The sequence below is a fragment of the Corapipo altera genome, unplaced genomic scaffold (genome assembly GCF_003945725.1).
Source record: "Corapipo altera isolate COAL_440 unplaced genomic scaffold, ASM394572v1 0, whole genome shotgun sequence".
Lineage (NCBI taxonomy): Eukaryota > Metazoa > Chordata > Aves > Passeriformes > Pipridae > Corapipo > Corapipo altera.
In genome coordinates this window covers 74619759-74647253 of record NW_020884872.1, presented here as the reverse complement: position 1 = coordinate 74647253, position 27495 = coordinate 74619759, and the positions used below count along the sequence as shown (strand labels likewise).

General features: G+C 39.5%; 1 protein-coding gene across 4 annotated transcripts in view; it reads left to right on the top strand.

Moving 5' to 3' along the window:
- The window catches only part of ZC3H12C (zinc finger CCCH-type containing 12C), a 45416-nt gene that overhangs the window by 6874 nt on the left and 11047 nt on the right, over positions 1-27495 (top strand). For 3 of the 4 annotated variants that reach the window (XM_027653240.1, XM_027653220.1, XM_027653229.1), the window contains exons 2-3: positions 14173-14939; positions 26880-27019. In XM_027653240.1, coding sequence (XP_027509041.1) covers positions 14245-14939; positions 26880-27019 — 835 coding nt within the window. In that variant the 5' untranslated portion in view covers positions 14173-14244. Of the gene's footprint in view, positions 1-12345; positions 12367-14172; positions 14940-26879; positions 27020-27495 lie in introns of those variants that run through there. The other variant, XM_027653249.1, reaches the window with a different exon arrangement.

Genomic DNA, 27495 nt, shown 5'->3' with positions numbered 1-27495 from the left:
GCTGTGGTACCAATCTGTAGTTCACACGGTACACCTTGCTAAATTTTTCATGATAGTATGTTACAAATCAGCTCCCTTTTGATATATACAGCTGTTGCAAGAGAGACCTCAGATAAGTGAACTCATTAGTGTTGAAACAAGCATCATCATCTTAAGGCTGATCTTTCTTGCTGCCTACTTCTGTGAGCAGTTTGATTTGTTCATCTGCAGCTTGGATATACTCATGGGTATGCCTGTGGGAGCTTGGATGAGAAAATGTTTGTAGCAGGCAGACTGAAAACAGATGCCTCCAGTGGGCATTGTAAATAGGGTTTAGTTCATCTGCTGACATGGAATCCTTTTGTGGAAAGTAAAGCCTCATCCCTTGATAAGTGCAAGATGATGTTGCAGAAATAGGTAATAAGGCCAAATAGGCTGTATTACCATCGTGTCAAGCAGAGTGATCGTTTACCTCTTTGTGACCCTGATGAGTTTGCATTTGGAGCACTGTGTCCAGTTTTGGTCTCTGAAGGACAGGAGAAGATGCTGATTTACTGGGCAAGTCTAGTGGACGGCTAGATTATTAGGATGATTAGGGTGCTGAAGTACAGTGTATAAGGAGAGGCACTGGGAGAGCTGAATTTGTTCAGCCTTATTTAAGAGAATCTTATAATAAGAGGGATCTTATTGCTGTCTTCAGCTGGTTAATTTGAGGGTATGGAGAAGACAAAGTACTCTGTTTGGAGGCATGTAGCAAAAGGGAGAGAGACAGCAGTTGCAAGTTAGAGCAAAAAAATTCTGGCTGGAGATTAAGAAAAATGTCACCATGAGGATAAATATTAAATAAATATTGAATATTGGGGCAGGTGTTTGGGGAGACTGTGGAGTCTCCAGCATAGGAGATACTCAGAAGTTGACTTGGAAAAGACACGGAGCAACCTACTGTAGTTGACCCTGTATTAAGTGGGGGCTCGTTGGACTAGCTGGCCTCTAGAGATCCCTTCCAAACTAAATTATTTAATACCGAATGTTAATAGCATCATCAGTTCTGAATTAAGTATTCCCATTTGCATCTGTTGTTATCAGATCTAACTTCATGACAAGATGGGACTCTGAAAAGCAAAGTGTGGGCTCTGGGGGCCCAAAAGGGCTCAAAGTATTAGCCTTAATGAAGAAGTCTGTGCATGAGTTCACAGGTCTAAAATCTAGCTGGCTTTCCAAATAAATGGAAGAAAATTTGGTCTGCAATATTAATTTTTACTTTAAAAGTTGCAGACTTCTGAGCTCAGGATGAAATGACTCTGAGACTGTGAAGACCTAGAAAAATCATGTGAAATCACTAATATGGTTCATCTCTTTTTGATGTATTAGGTTATTAAACAGAAGTGAGCAATCCGTTTTATTAATGTGTAAAATTTTAGGATTTCGAAGCCTGGTGTATGTAGCTCAGAGGACTTTCTGGTGGTCTCTCCTGAGTTCAGGGATACAGTAAATCTGAAGAAAAGCTATACTTAAATGACAGGAAGTAACATAGACTTCTGTGTAGCTGTTTGCTTTCTATTTCTTTTTGAACTTGTATTTGCAGCTGCAGTAACTCACTTTGTATAAGATCTGGCTATTGTTGCTACTTGTCAGGTCTATTAAAAGCTTCCCCAGAAAGTAAGAAACAATTATGTACTAAGTACGTCTTGACAAACTGCATGATCTGTCTCCCCAGATTCTTACTAAATGCGGGTAAAAAATTGAATCTTAACATGTTCTCTGAGTCTTTCATCCCGGTAGAGAGTAAATGGCAAGGTTGAAAGTCTTGCAGAAAATCCACTGCTGGCAGCTATCTCACAGAAGGCTCCAGTCCAAAAGGACAACTGCAGCCGTGTGGTACAGGCACAGGAATTGTCTCTCAAATAAGCATAACACTGTGAAGCCATTTAGGGCAACACAGAGTCCAACTAACACCTTGAACTCTGTCCAGGAACCCTGGAGATTATGGAGCTCTATTGCCAGCAGCATGGCCTGAAACACAACCTGGCCATGTCTCTAGACGGTTTGAGAGGCCTATTTTCCTCTGACGAGCTTTTCAGACTCTTAATAATAGTCTGTGGCACAGATAAAAGATGTTAGGTTGACTAGCTAAGTCTCTTAAACTTGTATTTAAATGAAGAGAATACTTTTTTTTGCACATAAACATGTTAGTTTTGTTAGAGGATTTTCTTCTGACAGAACAAATTTGAATAAAAGTACTTTGCTAAGCATGATGGTGTACGCTATGTACAGTTGTAAGCATTGTTTGGCTGCCCAGTATTGTCACAGGGAAAGTTAATTAGACAGTTCAAATTTTCATGCTCAGAAAGCATCCAGACAGCGTGACTCTTTCTGGAAGTGGGAGAGGATCAAATCTAACGTGTACGTATCGCTGGAAATTCTTTTTTTTTTTTTTTTTTTCCCCTGGTATGCTTTGCGTCTCAGTGTCTGCTTCAATTAATAAATAATGAAATTAAAAAATAAGTTAAACAGAGTGGGTCTAGTTATAATCTTAAAATAAACACTGCTCCCCCATTTGATACGGAAATGGGCAGCGCATTTCTCACTCCCCTGCTGTTCCATCTTAGTGCATGGAAGGGGGTTTCAGTGCTTTCTGGCTTGCAAACCTGTGAATATGTCCTGGTAGAGCTGGAAGGCCCAGCTTTAAAGTATCCAAACTGCAGGTTGAATTTCCTTGGGTTACTTTGGCAGTTTGTGTAAAACAGGATAGGCCCTTTGGTGTCTATAGACTGGAATTTGAAAAACTGAAGGATGTTTCTTGTTGGTTTTTTTTTTAAGGATTTTTAGTTTCGGTGATTTTCTTGATAACTAAAGATGTTTTGTACTCTCGCATCCCTAAAAAGGACAGAAATAAACACAAGATAATAAGTAAAGTTTTAAAGAAAGCAAAAAAACCCCCTGTTAGACCTACCTCATGGTGCTAGTGGCAGCTATTGTATTTTTCCCTTATATTTGCATTTTTAAATATGATAAAAAGGTGGGGAGTTTTGCACAGAAAATGGTAGCTGAGGGCTCGGTCCTAAAGAAAGACTTCACCAAATGGGGTGGGTCTTACATGTGGCTGTATCAGAATAGGGGGTGAAGGGATCTACCATTATGAATACAGGCAGAGTTGCAAAACTGAACCTTAACCAGACAAACTGTGGAAATGGTCATCTTGCTTATGTGCCTAGCAAAGGCAAACGTTTTCCTGGCACATCTGGTGCAATATTCATGTATGTCTGTTCCCCCAAAAACCCAAGAATTTCTGACCACCTGACTTACTGCCCTTGGAAACAGACTTACACGATCATGATGTCTGGGTGTGTGCCCCGGTATACGTGTGCAGGTGTGGTTATAGTGGCTTGTATGTTTGTGCTGGGTTTTAACCACACTTGAGTTGGAGCATCCACTTAAAAATGGGAAAATCCTTGAGGCTCTGATGTGTCATTGTGGCAGAGGTGGCCAGCAGTGTCCTGGGCTATGTTAGAAGGAGTGGTGTAGCAGGTCAAGGGAGGGATCCTTCCCCTCTGCTCAGCACTGGTGAGACAACCTGGAGTGCTGTGTTCCAGTGCTGAGCTCCCCAGTACAAGAAAACATGGACAAATTGGAGCGAGTTTAATAAAGGACTAGGAAGATGATAAAGAGACTGGAGCATCTCTCCTAGGAAGAAAGGCTGAGAGAATTGGGACTGTTCCACCTGGAGATGAGAAGGCTCATGTGTTTCTTATCAATGTATATAAATACCCAAAGAGTGTGTGCAAAGCAGATAGAGCCGAGATCTTTTCAGTGGTGCCCATGGACAGGACCAGAAGCAATGGGCATAGACTGTTCCCTCTGAACATCGGGAAATGCATTTTTACTGTGAGGATGACCAAGCACCTGGCACAGGCTGCCCAGAGAGGTTGTGGAGTCTCCATCCTTGGAGATGTTCAGATGCTGTCTGGACAGGGTCTGGGCAACTGGCTTTTGGTGGTCCTGCTGGAGCAGAGGATTTGGACTAGATGATCTTCAGAGATCTATTCCAACCTCAGTGATTCTGTGATACTGTGGAAGGAGCACAGCATAGGGATCCATGCCTACAATGAATATCTGAAGTTATGGTGCTGAGACAGTGACTTTTTCACCATCCTCTTAGGTTAAAAAAAAAATAAAAATCAAAACTATTTACTTTCAAAATAAAAGTCTGCTTCAGAAAATGTATTTCATTTCAGGAGCTACTTCTCAGGGTGGTACTGAAGGGTGACGCCAGTGTTTTTGCTGTTGCAGAATGCTGCTTTATGCTTTTTGTGTAGTTGGCTGGTGTGGCTCAAGCCTGTTGGGCTCCTAATGCAGGGAAATTGTGCAGCTGCAGGCGGGCACCTTGTCATCTCATGATGAACAGCTCATGGTCACTGCCTTTGTCTACCGACAGACAAGGAAACACTGGATCTGTTTTTACCCATGGTTAGCAAAAAAGTAATCACTACTTATGATAAAACTTAGAGCTTTAATATTCTCTTCAAAACATTAGAGGACGTCATGATAAATGTTGCAGGTTTTGCACAAGTTTTGCATGCAGTCAATACTGCTGATCTAGTGGGATTACACTAGAAATTGTGGACATTCTGACCTTCTTTTAAGGTGATACTCTTCTGGAATATGCGTCTCTGGTTTTTTAAATTTTAAGGATAACTAGAGAGAGATCAGTCTTGTTTCAAAGAGTGAAAAAACTCTCCACCACTTTGTTTTAATACATTTGAAAGTGCATATTTTTCTGCAAACATTTACACTGCATTTGAAAATACAGTTGACCCTTATTCTAAGATATGGCTTTTTTAAAGGATAGTTATTCTCTAGGCAAAACATTACTCCTCTTTATCATAATATCAGTCCTTTTTCTGAATTAATGACCACTTTTTACTGGTCATTTAATTCACTCTTCTATATAGTTGTAGAGTGGTGGTGGTTCTTTGGTTTTGTGACTGTGTGTACAGTCTAGAGCACCACTTACCATTCCTCAAAACTAGGTAAACTTCTTTCAAGTGTTCTACTTAGGATAGTTTGCATCTCTTCACATACTAACTGGAAAAGAATTTGTGTTGTATTTCCACCTTGTAATTTTAAAGATAAGCATCTCCCTTGCAGCTCTCAAGTCCAGCAGTAAATGTAGGATATTTTGCAATGGCACAGTGGTGAGTTGTATGCTGTAGCATACAACCTTCATTTCTATTTTATAAATGCTATGGTACGTGATTGTTTTAACTTGTGCAATGTATTCTTGCAAATGCATCATTTGTTACTGCAGGCTTAGCATAAAGTTCTACAATAAAAGATAATTAAATACTTTAATGGAACAAGTTGTCTTTCTAGTTGCTGCAATAATACTACTTGAGTTACAGAATGACCATTTTGTATGCTGGCATAAAATAATTTATTTTTAAATAAGGCTTTGTTTTCGATGTGTTTGAAACAACAGGAGGTGGCTGGAACTAGGAGCTTGGGGGGGGGGGCACTTTTTTCCCCTTTTTAATAGTGCTTCCATTAGATCTTCAGCCTATGTTGGCTGAATTTCACAGATGCTCCAGCTCTTCCTCAGGTCTTTCTGATCCTTCCATGCATGCTTTTCACACCAAACTGGGCAGGGCAGTGTATGGGGCGGATGATCTCTTTCCCACCCCTCACCCAAACCGAGGGGTTCACCCTGGTCCGTGTCTCTCTACAGCATCCTGTCACCTTGCTGTGTGCCATTCGGAAATCTCCTTCTGCCACGGAGTCCCCAGGCTCATCAGCTCCAGGCAGTTCAGGATTTTGTGCTGCCCCGCTGTTTAATCAAGTGGCATTAGGGACCTGACAAGCACTGTACAAAATGTCCAATACCTGGCAACCACAAAAATAGGATTTTATAGCTTACTCATCTTGCAAGACCAGAAATTTGAAGGAGCTGTTGTGTTTGCTTTGTATTTTGGTGACCATATTTAACTGGTCACCAGTTAAATGCTCTTCATATTTTGGGTATGGTGATAGGAAATTGTTGAACTAGTTATTGGATTTGGAGGTTTTAGCTCAAGAAGTAGAACTTGCCGTGTCCTTTTGTGATGTATACCTTCTAGTGATACTCTTACAGCTTTTCACAGATTTGATAGGAGAGCTACACTGCTTTGTACTAAGGTGTCTTTGGTGAGTTTATCATTCCCAGAAGGAAGCCTCGTGTACTGGTTCAACCTTAATATGAACACTTTTCTATCATCACAAGTGTGATATAATAGGACTATCTGACACTTTGTATACCTTGGAGAGCCCAACATCTTTTAGGGAAGAGCTGAGAAGATGCTTCCAGAACAAGAAGCTGGTTTAAGCAACTGATGCTGTGCATAAGGTAGAATTAGAGAATGTCTTCTTAATTCATGCAACTACTTGCTCGAATAGCAATACTAGCTTGCTAGAATATTTTCAGGAAATTAAACAATATAACGTTAGGTCTTCAGATTGTATCTGTTCTTACTTCTGTCATAGTGCTGCAGCATAGTGTTTTCATGAACATTAATCTGCAACTGAAGTTTAGCCCTGGTTCCTTGAAGATGTGGAGTTGGAGTATGGGTGGTTGAGGAGGGACATGGGACAGGATAGTATTCTTATTGTTACTGTAGAGGACATAGAGGGGGCAGATCTTTGCGAGTGAACGTCCTACAACATTATTTTTAAGGCAGATTTCTAAGCCAGATCACAGACTTGCCCTAGATGTGCTTGTAGAGCCCTAAGTACACCAATTCTCTGCTACAGAGTTCTGTTTGTTATAGATGTCTGTAAAGGGTATCGTGTCCTCTGCAAAGCAAGGATCACTGGTATTGCAAAAGAAATACCTAGCTCTAATCAGGGAGATACTCAATGAATGATTAGCCAAGTGATCCTGATTGCATTTATTGGTAGTTCTTGGACATAGGTGAACTGGACTGGTTTCCTATTTTGCTTACAGAAGTTTTAATATGCTTAACGTTATCCAATACTGGCAACTGAGGTAGTCTAAATACCACAGCAGGGACTGATTAGCTTTTTCAGATCACTGCTTTTATTCACTGTTTGCTAAGAGGCTTAATCCAGTGCTGGAGATCAGGCATCCCACTGTGCTCGTGGGTAGCTTTCTCTCACTCTTTGTGTTCACAGTGGCAGAAATTAGTGAGGAGTCTCCTCCTTCCTCTGACTTAAAAGGCCCAAAATTGTGGTGTTAGTAGTTGTTTTTAGGAATGTTTAATGAATAGTGCAGAGAAACTATAGTTGGAGTTTCTTCTTTGAAGCTTAATATCTGGGCACATGATAAATGCATCAGCATAATAGCATGATGGTATGTAATTCATTTACTATGTTCAATTGCTTTAATATCCACATAAAGCTTGAGAAGTTACTCAAAACAGTTCTAACAAACCTGTTCTCATTGTTTTCCTCTTTTAAATCACAGTAGATGTTTCCCAACAGTTTGCCTGTCCTCACAAACAGAGAAGGACAGCTGCCTCTGGTTCTCAGTATTGCTTTTAGTCATGTATGCTGAAGTTCAGTAAATACGCTTTTAAGTAATCATTCAGATGAACACTTGCAAATGTAGAATTCCTTCCTTCTGTGTGTTGACCTGTCTTCACTGAGGTTATCAGCAGTGGCAACTTCTTACTTGAAAGTCCACAGTGCTCCACTTTTTTTTTTCTAGCATCAAGCCTTGCTAGTTTTACATTGCTAAATGTCTGTGTTGGGCAGTGAAAATGTTGGGCAGTGAGGGGAGATGTGGACTGGAGTTTGTGTTTCTATGTGGCTTACTTCAATTAAAAATAAAGACAATAAAAAGTTGGCTATAGCCTAGCTCCAGACTTTTGTTCAAATATTCTGTCATTGTGAAGAGGTGGAAAGATCTTGGCATCTAGAACAGATCTATGGGGAAAATAAAAGGAAAGAAATTCTCTTGCAAACAAATATGAGTGACTAGAGAACAAAAGAGTGGTTCATGGTTCCTTTCTATCAAGTGCTCTAATGTTTCTACTGCTTAAAAATATCCATTATTCCACATATTAATATTATGTGGGTTTAGTTTAATCACTTTCACCTTCCACTGAAATTATGCACAGGTCCTCTAAGAGTTGTGTGTAAGTGCAAATTTGTTTCAATTATTGACTAATGTACAAAAGTGCCAGAAAATTCAGAAAGCTGTTTCTGAATACATTTCAGTACTTAGTGTGGGCTCCTTTCATACCTCCTTGTGCTTTATACCCCTATGATTAATTTTGCTAACAAGAAAAGGGGACTACAATAGTTACTGATAGATTTATTTCTCTTTAATATTTTTCCTGACAAAGAACTTTTTGTTTCCACAATAGAGGGGATTATATTCCTTGAGACTGATATATTTTAATAGAAACTCACAATTTTTACTACTTAAAAAATAATTCTTTTCTTTGTTTCATGAATTAGAAACAATGAGGAGAAGCTGAAGTCTGCCCAAGCCAGGTGTTTCTTGTTGGCAGCCTGCTCCCTAATGACTCTGGCTCTCATACAGCAGCTGCCTGCTAGTCTCTTTTGTATGGCCTATTGTTGCTGCACACCCCTCGTTAATACACATGCTGCCCGGGGCAGACCCTGAGAATGACATCAACTTGCTTATCTTAGAAACCTCCGAACCTGATGCAGGGTGGGGAGGTTGCCTTGCATCTGCCCAGCCAACTAATTGTGAGCTCTCTGGGTCGTGATTGGCTCCGCGGCTGCTCAGTAATAGGTTAAGCAAAGACATCGCGGGTCCATCTGTTCGTCCATTCATTGTTCTGCTTGCTTGCCTGAAGTCTGCAGCTGAAATCGTGTTAAGGAGTTGCTTCTGGAACAGCTACGAAAAACTAATGTCTGTGTGTTTTCCAGCGAACGTAAGTATATGGGCTTCTCTCTGCACAAATGGGATGTTTCACCTTTCAGGTGTTTCAGTGTTACCAGTTTGCATTTGGACAATGAGGTAGTGTGTGTGTCAGCTGAGATTTGCACACTTTGGGTGTCTCTTGGAAAAAGAGGGAAAGAAAAGCAGTTATGTCTTAAGACTTTGTATATTAAAAAGCAAGGATCTCGCCCAGTGTGTTTTACTAAGGAACTTTCAAAAGCATCGGTAATGGTGCATTTCCCAGAATTTGAAAATGGTAGGCAGTAGCCATCAACAGAACAAATTCTCTCTAGCCCAGTGGGGAGATGGAGAGGTTTCAACTTTATAGGTATTTACCCTTTTTTTGCAAATAAGCTATTACTTACATTGTAACTAGTAGAAAAAGCTTTTAAGAAAAAAAATTAAAGATGTTTTCCATTATACCATACAATGGGTGAAATTTCCTGTATTTGTGAAAATGGGAAGAGCTCCATTGCGGGCTATCTGAAGATACTATAGTGTAAGATAGAGCATTAGGATGCTCTCAGATGTTCCAGTCAAAGGTTTTGTGCTTTGAAAGCTAGTTATCAGTGTGTCAGATCTAGCCTGGCTGTTTTTATAAAGTTTCTAATCTGTTTTGGTTTATGTTTTGAGTTCAGATGTTAGGCTGAAGAACAAACACAGTGTACTCCATGAGCCTGTGTTCCAAGGATCCTGTAAAGAAAAGAAAAAACAAAACAAAACAAAGAGCTTCATATATCAGTTGGGAGGGAAAGAGAGCATATAAAAGGGTTAAAAAGAGGTTTGCATTTCTACCACATGCCCTATTGTTTGAACATATGCATGAGTCTATTGAAAGTTTTCAGAAGATGGGCAGGCCACCAGTTGCTGGTCTCCTGCAGTTCCAGTAGACATCTGTTGCCCCAGAGCATTAACCAATCTGTTCAATGGGACATCCCTCCTTTGTTGGATAGAATGATGCAGACAACAGCACTCGCTGAAATACAATGGTAATTAAATACATAGAAACTACAGCAGTAGGTATTTATTACATATTCATTATTTTATTTGCATTGTTGCAGTATCTTTTGGATACATTCTTTTTTTTTCTTTTCTGATCAACTCTGCACTTCTGTTTATGCAAGTAATGAGTGTTTCAACAAACTGATTTCAATATTTTCCATGTCATGTAGAGAAGAGTTAGAAGAAGTCTGCCTATGTGAAAATATGTTGAACTATTTCCTTGTAGAATGTATCGTTAGAAACTTTTTGATGGTCTTTTGAGAATACACAGTTTCTCTTATACTGTGCCACATGACACACTATATTACTCTTTGTTATTTTCCTTTGTGAACTAAATTTGCGTTAAATTGCTTCTCTTATGCTCAACTGTAAGTGGAAAAAATTCTGAATACTCAGTAAAAGATTAGATATCTACTTGCCTTTGAGAAATCACATTCCTTTGAGAAATATTTCTGGTTTGTGTGAAGGTGAATCAATAGGCTGCTTGTTGATGGTTAGTGGAAAATAGTGGTGACTTCTAAGAAATGGGAAAAGATTACGCTTCTACAATGTAATAGCCCAGTGCTCATCTGGATTATTACATTTATACTCGATAAATGTCTTTGACACAGTATTTTAGGCCTTTAACAGTGAACCTAATGTGAGATACTGTACTTTTAAACAGGCTACAGTTTAAACCTTGTGTTGTTATAGCTATGTCTAAATTGGGAGTTACCCATTTTATTGACTTTTTAATAAATAAAATTTCGTAAAATTCTTTTACTAAACTGTGATGAGCATAACCAAAAGTTGAAGACTTCCTTGACAGGAATTTTTTTTTATTATTTTTGTTTGTTTGTTTGGCTCTCATTTGAGTTAGAATTCATAGCAGATACTTTTTTTAGCTCTATTGCATTGATCAGAAAGCGTACTTTAAAACCATATGTGTGTAATGAGGGTTCATTTTAAATAAAGGAGTTCTTAGCTGATGTTACTCCTTGGATAAATGTGACCTTTTTTAGTTTTCACAAGTTTCATTGTCCTGTATAGAGGTACACTAGTGTTTATTTAGAATACAAATTCATTCAAATTGACTGGCTGGCACATTGCTCTTCAATAACCAAATCAAGATAAAATAATTGGCAGCATTCAACAGTGACATCTGATTTTCATGGTTCTAGTCAATGAATCTCATAAAGGACATCATGATGGGAGCTCCAAAGTGTAATGTTTCTAAGAGATGCTACTGACCACAGATACGATGTACAAAGTTCACAGGCATTGTAAAAAATTGCCTGAAAATAATTACAGTTTGCATGCAGGGTTTAGGCCAAATGCCAGGAATAGTGTACTGCTTGTGCAAAACTATTTAAAAAATCTTTAGCTTTGGGTTTGCAGTACAAACATAATTTTAACTACCCTTTTAAAGCAATAGGATGGTGACAATATTCTATATGTGGGAGATGTTAATACTACTGCTTTTATTATTCTATTCTTTAAATAGTTTCTGAAAAACAGTAGAGTTCTGTGCAAAATAAACAATTGTATATTGGAGCATGATGGAGATTGACAGGAGACTTAAAGCAGATAGATGTGAGGCTGATTATGTATATTTTCTAACAATGGACCAAGCTCAGTCTGCAGTCATTTTTCATACGCAGTTGATGTGCAAATCATCTAAAGTACGTTTCATATAATGCCTGATCTTCAGACACATTCATATGCTAGTGACTTCTTTGAATCCCATTGGAGGGTGTTATGCTGGTAGTTGCTGTAAAGCACTTAAACTTCAAGAAAGAAGCGATTGGAGAATGACTTAAGTATTATTTTAACCAACAGTAAAAAAAAAAAAAATCCTCTTTCTAATCTATGTACTTCAGACTTTCATTATTTGATGCTGTTAATATGCAACCTCCTCTTCCCCCCCTTCCAAAAAAACCCCTCCCTCCACTTTTAGTTCAATGCTAAAATGACATTTCACAGTACATGGATTTAGGCAGTGACCCATTATCTCCCTGTATTCTGCAGCAGCAGTACATGAGCCAGCTCAACTTTTCAGTCCAGCTTAAAAGTGTTGCCCATTAACTAGACTTCCTCGAGTCAGAGCAGATTGTGGGGTTGGTGGAACAATGATGTCGGGGCTTCCAGATTGGTTTGGCAGCTGCATTGTTCTCGGAGGGGAAACCAGACGCACTTAAGTCCCGCTCTCTTTCATGGGCTTTTGTTCATACCAAATTATTCTTTCGCTGTGCTAGTATTCATGATGGTATGTTAAAGGAGCGCATCCTAGCAACTGGAGGCCAGTTGCTAAGCAGCCTGGCTTCCAATAGGGGCTGCTTGTTTGCGATTTGTTTTAATTATTTTTTTTTTTGTGGTGTCAGTTCTGTGAAGGCCACAGTGTTGGTTTTTTAACTGTATCCTTTTATTGGGATATTGTGATTTGTTACCATCTCTGTGCTATCGGGTGTATTATCTTAGTTAATAAATCACCATGTGAAAAGGTTAATTTCCTAAATTCTTGTTGTATTTGAGATAAGAGAATGCAATATTCATTAATACACTGCCTGAGAATTACAGTCCTACTACCTTTTAACAAGATAATATTTAAGTAAAATTTTGTTTTCTTTTCTATCAGTCTTGCCTGGGTTAAGGTGTTGGAGATCAAAACATTGATGACAGACAGATTTAGTTATTTTAACTAGGTAAAGTACGTTTTTGTGCCTCATAACCAAAAAGCTCCACCAGAGTGGTGATGTCTTGGCAGTCAATGCCTATAGAGTCTGCTTTTACTGAACCATGAATTTGAGTGTTTTTTCGATTTTCTCTAATCTTAATCCTGGATGAATTTCTCTGGTGCACACTAGTAAATTTTTATCCCAAGAAGAGCAGAGTATACTGTATTTTAAAAATACTGGGTGATTCTTAAATGCTCCTGCAAGGGGATGGCAGAATTAATGTATTTTGGCTGTGCATGAGATATACCTATTATTTGTATTAGTATAGGTCAAGAGATTCTGTTGGACATGTTTTTTCTCAGTATGTCCTCCTTGATGAAATTTGTGTCTGTAGTGTATCTATCAAGTTCAAATGAAGTCCTTTGCCTCTGTATCTTGTTTTATATTCTGCCTTGCAAGATGGAAGTGTGAAAGAACTCTTTGTTTCATAGTCTTTCCTTAATTTAAATTCTTCTTTTTCATGGTAACCCTGCAGTACAATTGGTCCATATGGTCCATTTTTATTTATGAGAAATAGTTTATCTTTTACTTTCTTTATTGGAGCAGTTAGCAAATATTCCTGCTTGAAAGAACAAAGTAAGGGAAAGAGGTAGCAATCTGCCTTTAAGTGTAGGCTGTGGAAGTAATCTTTGTGATGAACTGGGTGGCTACCTTCTGAATAATTACTGTTATGCAAAATTCCTCCAGAAAGACTGATATGGCAAGTGTATGAAGTCCACAAAACTGCAACTTGTCTTCTTCCATTCTTCCTAAATGACTCCTGTCTATATATGTATAGTTTTGATTCAGCGAAAGGCTTGTCCTTGTCTAGTCCAAGAGCTGAAATCAGCTTTTAGTTTTGTTGACTTGTTGGCTTGATGAATGATCTGTTGCAATCAGTGCAAAGACTTCCGTTGGCTTTGTTGGCCATTAGATCTATCCATGTCCCTAAATACTGTATGTGCTAGTAATACAGCACTCTGTTGAGAGCAATTAGTCTTTCTTGCCTTAATTATAACTTTATAAGGGAATTCATAAATAGTTTGATTGTATTCACTTGAACAGATAGTGTCTTTCAGGGCCGATAAGTTTTTGTTTAATCATGTTTTCGGTTAATAATAAGATAGATAATCTAGTGTTATGCTAATGTCTTTCTATTCAACGTAGTTTGAGATATTTAGTTTAAAAAGCTTTTCTAGTACTTGTATTTTAGAGTCACATATTTTTTTTCGTTGTTATAATATAGACAAACTAGAAGAAATATCTCATTGTTTTTAAGTCATGACAAGTCTCCTGTCTCTATGCTACAGTAGGTAAACTTACAGTGTTTGGTTTCGTATTCTTTCATAAATCCATTTCTAGAATTGTATAAGTAAAAACATTTGATAAACTCAGAATGGTTAGTTATTTGTCCACTTGCTATGGATGTTCCTTAGGAAAAGTTTTTCCCACAGAAAGTTTCCCATGTTTAAAGAAAGAAAAAGGTCCTGTTTCTCTGCTGGGAGAGAATAAATGCAGTTCTGAGGAAGCAGCAAGGAAATACAAAATAAGTAATGCATGTAACCAGTTGCAACATTTTTGTTTTCTCTTTAGGAATACGGAACACTTTATATTCAGGAATACAAGAAAAACAACAAGGTGGAGTCAAGTACATGCAGCAGCTTCATGGGCTTGAAGGATCATCTGGGGCATGACTTAGGCCACCTTTATGTGGGGAGCACTGGCACACAAATAAATGCAATTGTACCTTGGTCAGTGGTGGAGAAGCCAACAATGGATAAGGTTAATTCTAGGAAAGAAGATGTAGAAAAGGAGGCATCTGAAGAGACTTCCGGAAGCTCCAGCTGTGACTCTGAAGAAAGCACAAATTCTGATAATGATTCAGAGAGACTGAATAATTCTGCATCGGAGTCACATTTATTGCCTAAGACTCACCGAGAGCTGTGCCGATCTCCTTGCTTAGAGCCTCATATACTAAAAAGAAATGAAATCTTGCAAGACTTTAGGATAGAAGAGGCTCAGATAGTACCTAAGGAAGTCAAAAAGCCCCCTGATGTGGTGAAAGAATATCAAACCAAACTGGAGTTTGCACTTAAGCTGGGTTACTCTGAAGAGCAGGTTCAACTTGTACTCAATAAACTTGGTACTGATGCTTTAATAAATGATATTTTGGGAGAACTTGTCAAACTTGGGAATAAAACTGAGACTGATCAGACTGTAACTAATGCTAACACTAGTGTAATGCGTGAAGCGTCTTCCCTAGAGTCTCAGAGGTCAGAGTCTCCACTGCAGGAGGATGTGACAGAGGATGGTGACAACCTGAGGCCAATAGTTATTGATGGCAGCAATGTTGCAATGAGGTATGTGACCATGAAGGTTTTGCTTTTCTATTTAAATGGAAACAGAATGGCCTTGCCCCATTCAAGCACTGATGTTTGGTATAACTTCCTAAAACTGCATGCAGGCTCTCTTGCAAGCATCTTTATCAACCACACGGTATGCCAATCTCATAATCAGGCTAGAGATCTGTAGGGCTACCTTGGTTTATACTCACTGTTACAACAACCTTATGTTAGTGTCAGTCTTCTTTTGTAGGCAGCTATCAAATCTCTTCTTCCCACCAGTCTAGTCCTTAATTAATTTTTGGTAGGCACCATTGCTACAGGCACAATTGCTGTGGGCAATTGCTGTATCCAGTTACGTACAGAAAGCTAAAGCAGATGTAAGATTCCTTAAGATTATAAAATAGTGATGTAGAATTAAGCAGCTTAAGAGATACTTCTTGGTAGGCTAATGTATGAGAACTGGTCTGTCCATAAAACTGGTCTTGATTATCAATGTTGGAGTTAGGTTTTATTGCCATTAATTGTTGAGATTAGCATGCTTTAGACTTTCACTTATGTGCCCCCAGATGGCACATTTGCCTACAGCATTACTAATCTTGATCCCAGTCATTTAGGTGCATATCAAAAACCTTGCCTGTGAAGATGAGAGGTTCCTACTTAATCCGTGATAAAAGAGAGAAGGAAATGGCAGAGCTGAGAGATTAGGGGTTATGGCAATATAAATAATTAAACGATAAATTGATCAGTAACTATTTGAGTAACTCATAAGGATTATCTGATTACTAGCACCATGGTTTAGAAGGTCAGTATTAATATTCTGACGACTCAATGTGGTTTTTATTAGCTTAGGAATAAAAGACATTTCTTAATACAAGACATTTCTGGGTTAAAAAAACCCCAGTCATTCCAGTTTGTTTTTTTTTTTTTTAAGGCTTCTAATCAAGTCAATTCCCTTTAAATGAGGTTTTTAAAAATTAAATTTAAATATACCTCTTACTTACACCAATATAATGGGTTTTGTTTATTTAAGCAGATGAGTTAGCCCGTAAAGCTAGGATATTACTTTTTTAATAGGGGGTATGTCTGTGAGTTCTTTCTACTGGATGTGTCATTCCTTATCTTTTTGTTCAAGTTAAACTGTAAAGGAAGTAAGTCCAGTTGAACAAACACTATTCTAGTGCTCAACCGAGAAGATACTCAGACTTCTAAAATGGGTTTTTATTGTATTTCACATAAATCCAAACCAGTTGCGTGTTAGCTAGTTAGTGCAGCTTAGTCTTGGTGGGTGGACTTAGGTTCAACTTCTCCTGCAAACTACATTGAACACATTCCAGAATTAACTCCATATCTGTCAGTTTTCCTTAATGTTCATTCAGCTATTGGCATAAATATTTAGGACCTGCCTTACTATGCTCAATTTACTTTCTTGACCACCTACATCAAATGAGCCAAATACAAATGCATACAGAGCCCTAAAAGAGATTAAATCTATTAATAGAACATTTCTGTATCCAAGAATCAAATTTAACAGGTCTTTACTTATTTTCTACCAAATGCAATCACAGAACCATTCAGTTTGGAAGGGATCTCTGGAGATCCCCTACACAGAGCAGTGGCAGTTCAAGGCCATGTCAAGTTGAGTTTCAAATGTCTCCAAGGATGGAGATTTGACATATTCTCTGGGTCAGTGTTTGAATGCTCTCATGTAAGAATGTTTATGCAACATTTCTTCTATTCCATTTTTTGTCCATTGCTTCTTGTCCCATCACTGGACACCAGTGAGAAGTCAGTTTCTGTCCTCTTTATTCCTTCCCATCGGGTATTTATAGATATGGATAAAATCTCCCCAAACCTTCTCTTCTCCAGGCTGCAGTCCCAGATCCCCCAGCCTCTCCTTGTATGACAGGAGTCCCTGTCATACAAGGACTGTCACTGTATGACATTTTGCAGTCCCTTGATTAACTTTGTTGTCCTTCATTGGCCTTCCTCCAGTATTGTCTATGTCTCTTATACTGGGGAGCCCAGAACTGAACCCAGCATTCCAGATGTGTCTTACCAAGGCTGAGAGGAGGATCATCTCCTTTGACCTGCTGGCAACACTTTTCCTAATGCAGCCCAGGAGACTATTGGTCTTCTGTGCTGCAAACGCACCTTGCTGGCTCATGATCAGCTTGCTGTTCACCAGAACCACAGTGTTCTTCACTTCAACATTGCTTTCCAGTTGGTTGGCCCCCAGCCTGTATTGATGACTAGTCTTAGTCCTCCCCAGGTGCAGGATTGGCATTTTACTCTGTTGAACTTGCAGAGCTACCTGTTGGCCCATTTCTATACCCCGGCCAGGGTCCCTCTGAATGGGACTATGTCCATCTGGTGTACTCCCCTGCTTATGCAGTTGCTGATGGTGAACTCTGTCCTGTTATCTAAGTCATTAAGGAAGATCTTAAGCAATGCTTTCTCCAATGTCAGTCCCTAGAGTACACCAATACTGACTGACCTTCAGGTGGACTTTATGCCACTAATCATAACCTTTTGAGTACAGCAGTGCAATCAGATTTCAGTCCATCTCTCTGTCCCCTGGTTTTGCCCCTACTTCATTAGTCAGTGAGGCTGTTAGAAGAGACTGTCAGAAGCTTTATTAAAGCCACAATAAACGGCATCCACTGCTCTCCTCATCCACTGAGCCAGTCATCTCACCATAAAAGGCTATGAGTCTGGTCAAGCATATTTCTCTTTCATAAATCCCTGCTGACTGTTTCCAGTCACCTTCATCCAATCTACATACAGAAAGGGCTTCCAGGAAGATTTGTTTCATCACCTTTGCAGGCATCAAGGTGAGGCTGACCAGCTTTGTAGTTCCCTGAATTATTCCTTGTTGCCTTCCTTGAAAATGGAAGAGATATTTTCCCTCTTCTAGACCTTAGTAACATCCCCAGTCACCACAACCTTTAAAAAATTGCTAGGAGTGGCATTGAAGTATCATTGGCCAGCTCCTTCAACACCTTTGAGTGCATTGCATCAAGGCCCAACAGCTTGGCAGTAATGTGTTTCAGTGTTCCCAAAAGTCTACTGAGGGAAAGTCTTGCCCTGTGACCTTTGCCCAACTTCCTGCACATTGTGGTGCAGGAAGTTGGGCAAAGTCTTGAGCTTGGCGTGGGTGATCCTTGAAAATCAACCAGCTCTCTTGTGCACTCTTCTCTCTGTGAGATTCTCCTGAACAGGCCAAAGTCTGCTCTCCTGAAGTCTGGCATAGTGATCATGCTTTTTGCCTTGCTATTTCTTCACAGGATTCTGCCATTCAAGGTCTCTGCAGCGAAGGCTGCCCCTGACCTTCACATCTTGGACTCATTCTTCCTTATTTCTAAGTGTGAGGGTCGAGGAGGTTCCCTTGTTGGATCCTCAGTCACCCATGTTAAGAAGTTACTGTCAATGCACTCCAGAAGCTTCCTGGATTGCTCATGTCTTGCTGTGTTGGTCAGAATAAAAGCACCTTTGCCAACTAGCTGCTTGGTCAAGTGCATCCCACCTTTTCCTAGAAATCAGTCCTTGATTATGGAAGCCAGTCCCATGTGTATAAAAGACAAGTCCCAGTTGCTGACACCAGCTGTGCAACCAGTTGTCCTCTCCCTTTCAAGAAAATAGCTAATAGTAAATAAGCATTTTAAATACTGGAAAGATTTCAGCTTTTACATGTAGAAGAGTAATGTTCAAAGAAGTGAGGGAGATTTGCTTGCAAGTCAATCTTGTTCAGATTTTTGTGTCTGAATGTCTAGGGTCCTGTTATGAGTAACTATAAGTTGTCACAGTCTTTTCTTTCCTCTTTGCTCTTCCAAGCTATGGCTGATGAGTTCACTTTGGAACTGCTAAAGAGAAATGGGCCTGTGCCCTAAGCAAGACTGTAGATAGTCTTTCAAGAGATGTTCTTGGAAGCTTTCTCATTTGTTCTCACAGGAATGGTTAGAGTGTGATCTATATTCTTTCTCCCATACTGTTGTAATACACATATTTGATTATTCTAAGAACTACTAATTTTCATTTAAAGGATATATTTGATGGGGAGGGCAAGTTTTGTAGAGAAGGTTGAGGTGACTGATTCTAATAATACAAGTAGGATGAGACAGCTGTCCTCTTCTGGAAGGATCAAACACTGTGCTGGCCTGTGTGGAGGAAGGATATATCTGATTTGTGATTGGATATTCATATTTGTGTAACTGGTTGCATCTGGTCAATTGATGATGGGTGAATTTTTGAATTCCTTGAGAGCAGCACAGAATGACGCTTTGGGCAGAATAACTTCCTCTGGCCAGCCGGAGCCAGCATGCATGCTGGTCTAGTCTGGTGACTACTGTTCCAGACAAGCTGCTTTAGCAAACTGTAGGTTAAGCAAAAGCCAGCACTCCCAATTTTTCTGCCTTTTGCTAACGCTTGGAAAGCTTTTCTTATACTTTGAGATGGCATTGCTTGTCATTCGTGGCTTGAACTGAAAATGGGTGATCAGATGCATCTTGTGTATTTCAAGTTTAAAGCTCCAATATGCTCTAAAAATATGAATATGTTAAAGTTTTAAAAATAAAGCAAAGCCCCTCTTTCAATGGAATAGCAGAAAGGTGGCTTTTGCCAGCTATGACTTGAAGAATTTCTGTTTAGTTTCTATAGGATACTTAAAATCTGGTCTTGTTCTTTCGTTATTCTAGCTTTCCTAGTCTTGACTTAATCCTTTTCCAGAAGAAGAAAGATGCCTACATGTTTGAGTCTCACACACACAAAGTCTTTTTTAAAAATGCTCTTACAGATGAGACTGATTTTTCCATGTGTGTGTGCATAAACTTAAAATCTGATCTGAACAGCAAATTAAATAATCCCCTAGAGCTGCTGTGGAACTTCTGATAGACCCTTCCCACAGCAAGGAGTGAGGCTGTACTAAGGAATAGGACCCAGGATTCAGTCGTACCATACTTGAGCACTGACCTGTGTCAGCTTTCCAGAGAACTGTGTAGCTCTAACCCTGCTTCATAAGGTGGGTTGGTTTTTGTTGTAATGCAAAATCTTCATTTAGAGCCTTAATCCATGTGAGTCAGAGAGGCATTTGTCCTCCATAAAGATGCACTCAGGACTGTATTTAGTGTAGGCTGCACAGCATAGATAATAGACAGGGGACGTATTTCAGTCAATAGTAGTTCTGTATCCCTGTGTGATGAGATTTTAGCTACCCTAAATTTACCCTTTACGTAACTGAGGTAAGCAAAAGGCGGCGATCTTTGTCCATCTAACAGTACATTGCAAGCTCTTCATCGTCATTGTCACCTCTACCTCTGTCTGTTCTCCAGTACGTTCTTGGACCTGCTCTTTATGCATCCCCAGCTTCCTCAGCTGAGCCTCCACAGTTTGTGATGGACGTAGGTCCTGTTTCTCCATGAGGCTCCAGAGACAAGATTTTGAGGTTCTCTTTTGTCCCTTTGTTTTAAGACTTCCCTTTACTGCTCGTTTGAGAGTGAAGGAGTTGCTTCTGAAGAGAGAACATGTGCAGCATATTTGCACAGCCCTTTGCCTTTGCTTGTCCTTTTCAAGCATAAGATTGGAATGCTGAAAATGGCCTAAAATTGGTTATTGCTATGATACTTCTCTTTGCTGGAATCAAAGTCAGGCTTTTGCCACCAAGAAGTAAGGAATAAGAAACAGAATTGTTAGTTACAAATACTGCGGGGAAATGATAACTATTTAAATAATTCACTTTTGTTCCATATGGCTACCTTGAGTGCCCTCAGACTTTCTTTGCTAAAAGTGAGAAGAGTGTTTCAAATATATAGAAAACTTTATATTGAAAACATATAGGCAAAAAAGAAGTCTGCTGTGCTTACAAAGAGTGCAATGTGAAGATAACACTGATAAGCAAATAATTGGATATTTTACTTGCTGTATTATTATTTTTAACCAACCACTTTCAGAATTTTATAGACAAAAGAATCAAAGTATTTTGATCATGTGCCGTCTTGATTTGCAGATCAAAATCAATTAATCTTGTTTTGAGCAATTACATCTTCTCAAAACTTCGCCCTTAGGATTCCCAGGCCAGGAAGGTGATGCACTTCAGTTTCCCTCTTTGGAAAACCTTGGCCTGTATATTTAAATAGTCCTTAATTATACATAATTGCACAAGGGAAATGCACCACTAGATAACTAGTGTACGTAATTTTTATTTGTGAGAGGAAGATGCTGATTTGGGAAGGTTTTTTTTTGGTTAAATACATTCCCACTTTAGGACAGATATTTTACAATTTTCTTACAGCTTTCATGCCGAACCATCTGTCCACCTGTGGATGTTCTAGGTGCTTGGTGGCATCAGAAACATACACCCAGGCCTGACAGTCATGGCTCAGACCCCAGTGCCATTCAGGAATGGGAGTCAGCTGAAGGAGGTGTTACTAGGGTGCCTAACCAGCATTAGATATCTCTGTTCAGGCAACTGAGTCATGTCCCCTTGTATTAACCATGAGGAAGGTCATTTGGCTGTAGTAAAAGGTTCACTGATACCCTGCCTACATAGAAGTTTTTCCACAACTGCAAATTGTGTCAACCAAAGGATGGCTCAATTGTCTATGCCACATGGAGTTTTCATATGGAAATGTAATTGCTTATGTATTTTAAAAAACTAACAGTTTAGCTGCATTATCTCCTCCTTAGATTGTGTGTTGCTGAGTTTGGTAGACATGGTTGTATCTTGGTACGTTGATTCAGACATCTTTCAGTAGCACCGTCTGTCTTTTTTTTTTAGGTTATTTTGAGATGTCACTGTAAGGAATAGATAAAAACATTTTTCCAACAAGTAACAATCATGTGGATAGGAGCTTGTCACTGGCAGCTTTGAGTATAGCTCCTGTTTGCCTGTTTTGACCTCTGACTGCTGAGTGCGTGACTCTGGCTCGGTCAGACACCCACATGCAGGTCTGGCCCGGGGCAGTGCTTACTGTACCCATAGAGTGCTCTGGCGTTAGAAGCCCTACAGCTTCCAAGGCTTTTTTTCCTTCAGAGACCTCAAAGCATTGAAGTAATTTGCCATGGGCTAAAAAAAAAAACAAACCCAAAAACATTTGGGAACTCTTCCTGTCAGCACCAGTATATATATCTATAAGGAACAAATGCAGGGCTGATAGAAGGCCCAGGTTACTGAAAAGTGCTCTGGGACAAATGATTTCTGTGATTAGGAAATTAGTAGAGCTTAAAAAAATTTTTAAAGGGATGAGGCTCGTTACAAAGCCAGGCTGCCAGGGTTATGAGTCACTGATATGATACAGGGTGGAAATTTTCTGTTTGTGCTATGGACTGAACACTGTTTTCCTCCTATGATATGATAGAAGAAAACTGGTTTGTAACTCTGTAATATCTCATACTGGGCAGGTATATGCTTGAGTTCTTGCTTTTAATCAGTATGCTTTTACATGGGAAGTGCCTTGATGTGTGCATATTTCAGTTGTATAAAAACCTGTATGCATATTGCAACAAGGCCCTATTGTAGACCTCAGCTCTTGTCATCAATGTGTATGTTTGCTGTAGTTTTCAAAATGTGAGCTCTGTGTTGGTTTGAATGTTGCATTAGAGTACACCAGAAGTCTTACAGGTATTCTAAGCAGTCAGACTTTTCAGAGTGCCTACAACAAGTCTTTTCAAGACAGTCGCTAGAAAATCTAGGAGAAGATCTAGGGTCTGGGAAGGTAACAGAGAAAATGAAAGTGTTCTCATCAGATGTTTCACCACTTTCTACTAACTCTCCTAGCCTAGAAAATGATTGATTGATTTTTGCCCAGGAGGTGGGTTTTTTCCATTTAAAAATGAAACTACAACTATCAACAGGCCAAATATAAAAGTGATGTTTAAAAGAATCGTTCGTGCATACTATGAAAGAGAAATAGGCATTTCTGAAGGAATATACTGTATCTTCCAACTAGGAGTTGTAGATTAAACATAATCAGCAAGCAGAACCATAGTATACACTGATATCTCACCCAGGGTTACAGCTGTCAACCTGAGTGGTCTGAGTTTTCACATACTTTTAATAATTGGGAAGATATTTTTAAAATAATTTTTCTTAACAAAGAAGTACAAACATTTCTCCTCTTTTTTACAACTAAGCGGAAGGAAAAGAAGTCAGAAGCAGCAGCATGATTCCAGTCTTTTCACCACATGGTGTATCATAAAGCTGATGAAGCACAAAAATCTCAAAATGAAGAGCATCAAATCTGCATGACAACAAACCAAAAGAACAAATTTTAATTGCACGTCTCTTTCACAGACTTTTTCACTAATCATTTCAATTTCTTGGAATTTGTACCCACTCAGCTATCAGCTTAGGCATGCATCTGAAAAGGAGCAGAAAAAAAGTGAAGATTTATACAAGTTATAAATTCACTTGCTCAGCGGTGCAGAATAGCTAGTATGCACGGTGATGCATTCCTCATTTCTGTTTCATAGAGTTTAAGTATATTTAAAATTTATGTTCTGGATGAAAGAATTTTAATAGTCTGTATTAGGCTATTCCCTCTGCCTTTAAAAATGTGGCCTGAATTACAAGAAAATGGAAAGCAATAGGCAAGAACATCCATTTCTTTCAGAGTGTCCAGGATTTCATTCCAGAAATGATTTTTCATACTTATGGGAAGAAGCATAGTATTACTAAAATGTAGCCTAACTCACCTTTTGTTCAGTGTCAGGAGTGAAAAATGGTTTTATCCATTCAAAACCATGGAGATTGTTTAGAGTAATAACAGCACAGTGACTCCAATGGAATTTAGTAGCTGGAACAAGCCCTTCCTGACTGTTTTAAAATGGTTCACAATATGTTTGTGGTTGCACACCACCTGCTGATAGCACGTGCAATAATGTCCTGTATCAGGCTTTGCAAAGGAGGCCTTATGGCTGCCCAGTGGGCACTGAATGCACACCAGGTGTTCTGATTTTGTGTTGTTGCAGGGAGATGTAATTCGACCTTCTGTGGCTGAAATACTGTTGACCATTTTTGCTGTGCATATGTGCATGTGAATTTTAAGCACGACACATCTGTCTGTGACTCCCAGTAAGTCCTGAAATACACAAATATACTACTCTTTCAGACAAACAAGCACAAGAATAGTTGTGTAGTATAAAACAGTGCCTAGGAAAAATATTGGTCTATGTTTTATTATTACAGTGTCATTACTGTGTAATGGTAATTACATTACTGTATTGCATGAAAACCAAAACAGGGGATGCCTATAACCATACCCTATATGAGGCCTGTAACTATAGCTAAACAGGATATTGAGGTACATAGTTGTATCGTTCCTGACAGCCTTCCTAGTGTAGGCACAGAAGATGGATTTGAAACTATCCTTAGAGTACCCCATGCCAGCTAAAATCGAAAACCTTTTATTATTATGGCTGGCAACAATTGCAATATCTTATATAACTAACTCTCCAGGTATTCTCTCCAGTATCATTAGAGGAGGAAACAATACAGTTCCTCACTTAAATCCAGTTAAAGGTAGTGGGCTATTTTTTTTCCTTTTTCCTTTTTTTTTTTTTACGTATTTTTTTCTTTTATTCGGGATCTGTGACCTTCAACACAGCCTCTGCTGAGGATGCTGCTTTGTGAGAGGTGTTAGCCATGACTCATTCTCTCTCGACACAGGTGAATGTGTACACCACCTCTTTCACAGACTTCTGGAATCTGAACATTGTTACAAAGTTTTTCTCACTTTTACTTTGGCACTTGGTCCATTGCACAATTACTCAGTCTCCCTCATTATCAAGAAACATACAGCAGTGCTATGTTTTAGAAAGCTGGAAATAATAGCTACTTAAAATTTCCATACTGAGGGGGGAAAAAGTATTTTTCAGTAACTTTCTGGTGGTTGCATTTACCTCAAAACATGCAAGTAGAAGGAGCTTTTAAAATTCCTGTGGCTATCCGTCATAATATTGTCCCCTTCACAAATCATGGAGAAAGAATTGTCTTTTACCCTTCTGGAAAGCAGGTTGTGGCATACCTGCTATACACAACAAGCCAACCAAGTGAAAGGTGATAGCTTATTTCCGTGCCCCCGTGTTTCTTGTGCTACACAGAGCTGTGGGGTTGGGAGAGACCTCACAAAAGACAAGTTGCTTGTCTCCTCCTATGCATGGAGAACCCAGAATGGCCCCAGAGAAGCTGTCTAACTTGTTCTGCAAAGTGTCCAGTGAGGAGATCCCAAAATCTATGCCCAGACTGTCTCACAGATCAGGTTGAAAGCTTTTACTAGCATAGTGCTTAACAGTGCCTTATGCTAGTTAAGGACTTCTCTGTCCTCATCCAGCGGGACTATGGTGAGTTGACTGTGGCTCGCCCCTTCCTAGCAGAATGGGGGAGAGAAAACAAGAGGAACAGAAGCAAGAAAACCCCTGGGTCAAAATAATGACAGGGAGATCACTCACTGAGTAATTTTTTATGTCAGACAGACTCATCTTGTGGAATTTAACTTAATTTATAGCCAGTTAACATAAATATTTAATTCTGAATCAGGTATTATGAAACAAAAGAGGCAAACATTAAAATATTCGGGGGGGGGAGAATGTCTCTCCTTCTCCCAGGCTCTCTTAACTCCAAATATGTGTCTTCCATGCTACCTCATCACAGCCTCACTCAGACATCTCTCACAGCTTTTCATGGCTGCAGGTGACAATCAGTCCCTTCAGAGCAGCCTTGAGCAGTGCAGGGAATTGGAGTCACTTTTTCTCTGCTGCTCCTTTCTTCTTGCACTTTTCCTGTTCTCCACAGTCTGCAAGTCCCTCTGGGAGTGTACCTGCTCCTCATGAAGCACCTTTTTTTCTTTGAGCCTAAGTGTTCCTTCATTCCCTTCTCCTTCATTGTGGAGCCTGCTAGAGCTGGGCATGCCCAGTGAGGGACAGACCCAACCTCTTCTCCCAGCAACCACCTTCCAGCCCCTTGCTCCCAGAACTTTTCTGTGGACACTCAGTCGTTGATTGCTCTCCTCTATTTTAATTAACTCCTATATATTGAAGATTGTTTTGTTCCTCCACAAGCTGCTTTTTTTCCTCCAGATTAACTAAATGTACTTCCTTCAACCTTTCCCCATAGGTCTCATTTCACTTTCTTTTGGATTCTTTCCATTTCGTCTGTGTCTTTTATAATATGTCCTGCCTGAAACTGGATGTAAAAGTTGGGCAAGGACTTGTCTGCCTTTAGAATATGACATAATTGCATCTCTCGCCTTACTTCAGACAGTTATTGCACAACAGATGCATATATTTTGTTTTGCTTGTGTCTGATTGGTTTCTGTTTAACTGTCTCTCCACGGCTTTTTTAATACATGTTAATTTCTTCTTCTGAAGTGCAGCATGAAGCAAATTCTTAGTTTTGTCATGTTGATTTTGGACAGTCTCTCCAGATTGCCTAATTTGTCCTGCAGAGTGCCTGCCATCCCCTTGGGCTTGGAGACCTTCTCCTCTCTCTTTCTCTGTTCACATGAGAGCTCACAGAGCTCTTCCAGCAGGGATCTGCTGTCTCTTCCCCTGCTGCCATGTGCACCAGTGTTCAGTACTCATCTGCTAGCGTTTCCTAAACACATTGCGCTCCCATGTTGGTATTTCAGGCCTTTTGGTTTCCCTCATCAAGTCTCCAAGCTGCCTGTTATACCCCATACTTTTCATTGGGCTATGAGGATTTTTAACACACCCTGCTTATATCTTTCCTTACTTGTCGAATCTGTGTACAGATGATGAAAATGTTTGGCAGATTTAATACCCCTCTCCCACACCACAGAGCAAGTGATGGCCATGTTTCAGCAAGGCTCAGAGTGGTACCCAGCTGGCTTTAGGAACCATGGAGCAAGTGAAGAGCATGGCTTTGAGATCTGCATTTTGTTGAGCTCCATTTATGGTCATAGAAAAATAAAGTCATCTAATAAAGAATTCGAATGTGTGTTTCAGCCACGGGAACAAAGAAGTATTTTCTTGTCGAGGAATCAAATTGGCAGTAGACTGGTTTTTGGAAAGAGGCCACAAGGATGTTACTGTGTTTGTGCCAGCATGGAGGAAAGAGCAGTCAAGACCTGATGCTCTTATAACAGGTAAGCTCCATTCCATCTTCAGTGGCTTGTTTGATGATTTGCACATCTTGAGTGCTACTGCTCAAATGAACAAATGTTTAGACATAAAAGGTTCTGATAGAATATCTTTGGGGTAGTAACTTCCTTGTGATCTTCAGGAAGGAAAAAGACAAAGCAATGCCCTTTCCAAGTCCTCCTTTTCTGCTCGTCTGATCAAGTTTCCATTAACGTTGCTACTTACTTCTTGAAAGAATGTAACTGCCATTTTTTAAATCTGCTATACGTGTGCATCATTAGTAGTGAAGGGGTTTGAAGTGAGTCATTTGCTGGGTGATCTTTATTGTGGTGAGCAGATTCTGCCAGGCTGGCCTGTCTGCTAGTCACCTGCAGTGAGTCACTGCCTGTGCTTTGGGTTATGGGAATTATCCTGACATTAACAAGTGAGAAAAATTTTGAATATTTTAATTTTGAATATGTTTATCTAGGGAAAAAAAAAT